This window comes from Opisthorchis viverrini, assembly GCF_000715545.1.
Source record: "Opisthorchis viverrini unplaced genomic scaffold opera_v5_526, whole genome shotgun sequence".
Classification (NCBI taxonomy): Eukaryota; Metazoa; Platyhelminthes; class Trematoda; order Opisthorchiida; family Opisthorchiidae; genus Opisthorchis; species Opisthorchis viverrini.
This window is the reverse complement of record NW_008752187.1, coordinates 89,731-93,775: the sequence shown is the minus strand read 5'-3', so window position 1 is coordinate 93,775 and position 4,045 is coordinate 89,731. Positions and strand designations below refer to the sequence as shown.

General features: G+C 43.9%; 1 protein-coding gene across 1 annotated transcript; it reads left to right on the top strand.

The window, feature by feature from the left end:
• Positions 1–1,153: 1,153 nt before the first annotated feature.
• Positions 1,154–1,860, top strand: T265_15467 (hypothetical protein; the record flags this gene model as incomplete). The annotated part of the gene is made up of 4 exons (XM_009178267.1): positions 1,154–1,304; positions 1,343–1,570; positions 1,620–1,735; positions 1,774–1,860. Coding segments are annotated over 4 exons (582 nt in total), but the record flags the coding sequence as incomplete, so codon positions are not given.
• Positions 1,861–4,045: the final 2,185 nt, after the last annotated feature.

Here is a 4,045-nt window from a genome sequence, read left to right as displayed (position 1 = left end):
GACGGTCGTGGCTCTCAGGCGTTTTGCGTGACGCAAGTCTGTTTGGTAGCTTTCAGACCTGTGATTACAAGCCGGAGCTGGAGAAGATTTACCCCAGTTGCCACATTGTGTGGTCTGTTTTCAACGCAGGATAGGGCTGACGTGTACCTTTGGGTCTTATGCTTTCAATATTCTGATTTGGAACCTCCACATTGGATCCAATCGTTTCAGATTCCTAAATGCAGTAGTCAGATTCCATTTGCCGCATTTTCTAATGCGAGGGAAACGTGATATCCGAATCGGCGAAGCGTAAACTAGGTTGTTAACTAGCTTGTGACAGTGAACTGATAGATAACAATTTAGTGCGTCCACCCCCGAGGTCCACTCCCTTCACGGAAAAGGAATTTAGCATTTTTCAGGGACCGTGCACTAGGTCTTGGCTAACTGAGGGAGCCTCTACGGTTTCCAGTACGGTGGCTCTTATAAAAGGTACATTTAAAATGGATCACCATTCTAAGTAACTTTGTTGAAATTCAAAGGACACTATGTTCATTTAGTGGCTGGACACTTCGATATTTATTCTCTTTGCCCCGGACGTCAGTGCATACAGACAAAACAACAATAGTAACTTCACAGTTAATTTTTCGGCCTGAGTTACCCTAACAATGTCCGCTGAATTTGCAGTAGGCAATCGTCGGGAAAGCACGGACACTTAGGTGTACGCCGGTCCAGCTGAATTCATTTATCTGACCCGTTGGATGGTTTCTAACACGAATCAGAAGATTTCCGGGGTCCTAGTGTTCTGTATAACCTTCGAGAGCTCCAGTGAATGGGACTTTCTTGAGGAGTGGTTTTTCCAGAGGGGTATGACTTATAGGTTCATAATCCTATGTGGATGCCCTGCAACCAAAGACCAGTTCGAGTGTTAACTACATGTTTTGTTTCCGCCCTCAGCGGACAGCTTGGCCAGTTGTTCTTTCTTGAACAACTTGCTATCCTGGGATTGGCAAGTGCCGAAAAGGTGTTCGAGTCGTGCAAACATCGTTCCTTTCTCTTAGCCTTGGCGGTGGCCTATCCTTTCCTGCCGCTGAATGGCCTTTTCTGGCTTCAAAAATATATTCAACAAACAAAAGGTACCAAAATAGTTCTTATAAAACCCATCAACGGTCAATAGACATTCCGTCCAAAGAAAAAGTTTGCTCCGGATACTATTCGCTACCATCTCCACAAACAGGCAGAAGCTTCTCTATGTGCGGGTATCGATTTGCGCGAAGCTGTCAAGCAACCAGAGGATGAGGAATTAAATGATTGGATTGCTGTTCACGGTAACTGAAGTTTTCCGTATCCATTTCGTCCCCCATAGTGGTTGATTTTTACAATCGCATCAATCTTATTTATGGAACTATTTGTGATCGCTGCACTGAGCAGACCTGTCCAACCATGTCCGGTGGGAAGAAATTCGAGTATCACTGGCGTGATAATGTGCACTACAAGAAACCTACCCCTCTACCTGCTCCCCAGTATATCGATCTTCTGATGGACTGGATCGACACACAGATAAACGATACGTCCATATTTCCTACTGACGTTGGTAAGCTGAAACATTTTGGAGCACGAACGAAAATCATCATTTTTTCCAGGCGTGCCGTTCCCCAAATCCTATATACCTACCGTCAAAAAGATTTTCGGAAGGCTATTCCGAGTTTTTGTCCATGTTTACATTCATCACTTTGATCGACTTCATGAAATCGGGGCGGTTTGTGACGTTCCTTTTTTTCTAAACGCCTTTCACAGGAAGCACACGTGAATATGTGCTACAAGCATTTCTACTACTTTGTCACTTATTTCAACCTGATTGACCCCAAGGAGTTGGAGCCGCTGGTGAGTTTTACCGGAGTCAATGTTTTTTGCGTCCGTTTTACTACCTAGGTGCTATCAACTTCTTTCTTTCGAATGGCTTGAACGTGATTCAGCCACCTTTTGTTACGGTCAATTCCCCCGACGAAGTGTTTCGTCTCCTTTTGCTGGTCGTATAGGGGTTCTGGTAGACAGATAATTCAGTTATTTTCATCGCTAACAAGCAAGATAATCGTGAGGTTATAAACTCCATGGGTCTGGCAATGTTGTGGAATGTAGGTAGCTCGGGTGCGCTGCTTGATTGTTGGTCTGTTCGCCGAGCTTGGCAGTTGGATTGCAAACGTTTCATCACCAATCGGGGTGATATCGTCAGTGCACTGATGAACAGACCAACAACCAAGGAGCGCACGCGAGCTACCTATATTCCATACCCATATTCCAAATTATTGTTGGTGAAGGCTGGCTAAGCCCTACCTGATCTTCCTTGCAGATGATTGGAACGTAATGTGCAACCGATCTCATTGTTCAAGTGGGGCTAACTTTCTAGAGCAAAACATCTAGGAAGGAAAATTAGAATGTTCCGTGAAATCAATACTTCAAACCTATCCATGTGCTTGAATGGTTCTGGAACTGAAGCACACGGTCACATTTGCTGGCATTTGTCGTTCAAGCTTCAACAAACAGTGTATTGGTTTCAAATTTGTCGGAAGCCCGAAACCGGGTCAACATCGTTTGCCGGGTACATTTATATCATTCCAGACGTAATATGATAGCGGTGTGTACCACAGCCATCGAACGTTCGGTGCAACGATGTTGAAGCAAGGTGGAATGCTTGACTGTCCAGCTCTCAAAAATAGTTATCAACAGCAATCTTCAGGAAACTTCAGCCTACAGACTTCCATCGGAACACCTCGAAAAAGGCAATGGTTTCGGTGATTCTAGAATTTCCAGCTGGTGAATACAACCACCCTTGCGAGGAGCCTCCATTTGTAGGGTATTTTGAAATAAACAACCATTACAACCCAGTCCCCACAAAGTGCATTTTGAGAAATCTACCTTACACTGCATGTCACAAATAGATAAAAACACCTTTCCAGGACAGAACTCTTTGTCGAACTCCTTTGTCGTTTGAGATGAGTTCGATGATGGAAGTAAGCTGATCGTATCAGTTGAACATTCTTCTGGCATCGTTGACTCAGAAAGCCAAGGTACATCTTCATAGAGCAGTATTTACAATATGCTGGAGTGTTCTTTTCATCGGTTTGCAACATGATTCCTCTTTCTTAGTGGTTCTCAACCCGCAGCGCTCCAATCGATTTTCTTTTAAGTGGTATACAACTTCTACCGAAATCATATTTCTTCGATATAACTACTCGTCCATTCATGCACCTCATCATACTGAAACGATCATCGTGCTAAAAAGGCAACTCTGGTAAAGAGGAGATATTAATGCTGGAGAGACTTTCTGGCCTTTCTTGGATACCGTCGGGTTTTTAAGTGGACCGCACGTAGTCCAGCAATAAATTCATCGAAAAATTATGGGAAATGATAAAAACATCCATAGAGGGGTCCTCTGATCAACTAATTAGACTTCCAACGATGCGTGCCATGAAACTGGAGAAAAATTTATGTCGATCTCTTCCTCTACACTACTCTTTTCTCCGAGGAAACACCGGAAATCCCAGAGCGTTCCCCTGTGGAGTTGTCCCATAGGTACGTAGTGTTCGAACTCAAGTGATGGGTCTACATTCATACACTTATGTTTCCCAATAATTTCAGTGAGGATGGACTGAAATTTTCTGTTTCTTGTATATCTGTGTTTCATACATATTGGGACATGGTGAACCCGTAAAATGGTCGTTCGGCTCTGTAACTTTGGTTGTTCTATATCTTGCTAAATTCGCCTGAGAACCACTAAACCACTGCGAAAACGACGTTAATCATTTGGAAGTCTTTCAGCGCTTCGCCCTCGTCGGTGAATCGATTCCCGCTCAGCGTCAACATCAATTTAGGATTTGCTCAAAGGAAGAACAATTCTTTCTTTTCAGAAGTCGTCACTTGGAGAAACAGCCACGTGATATGATCTTCGTGATAGGACGATGAGTGTTGCTCCTCCTGCTTAGCTGAGGGCTAATCATACTGCTGATCAGCCGATGGTAGCTAAATGGTTAAGTTTCCCAACTGCTAGTCGCGGTTTTGAGGTTACCTG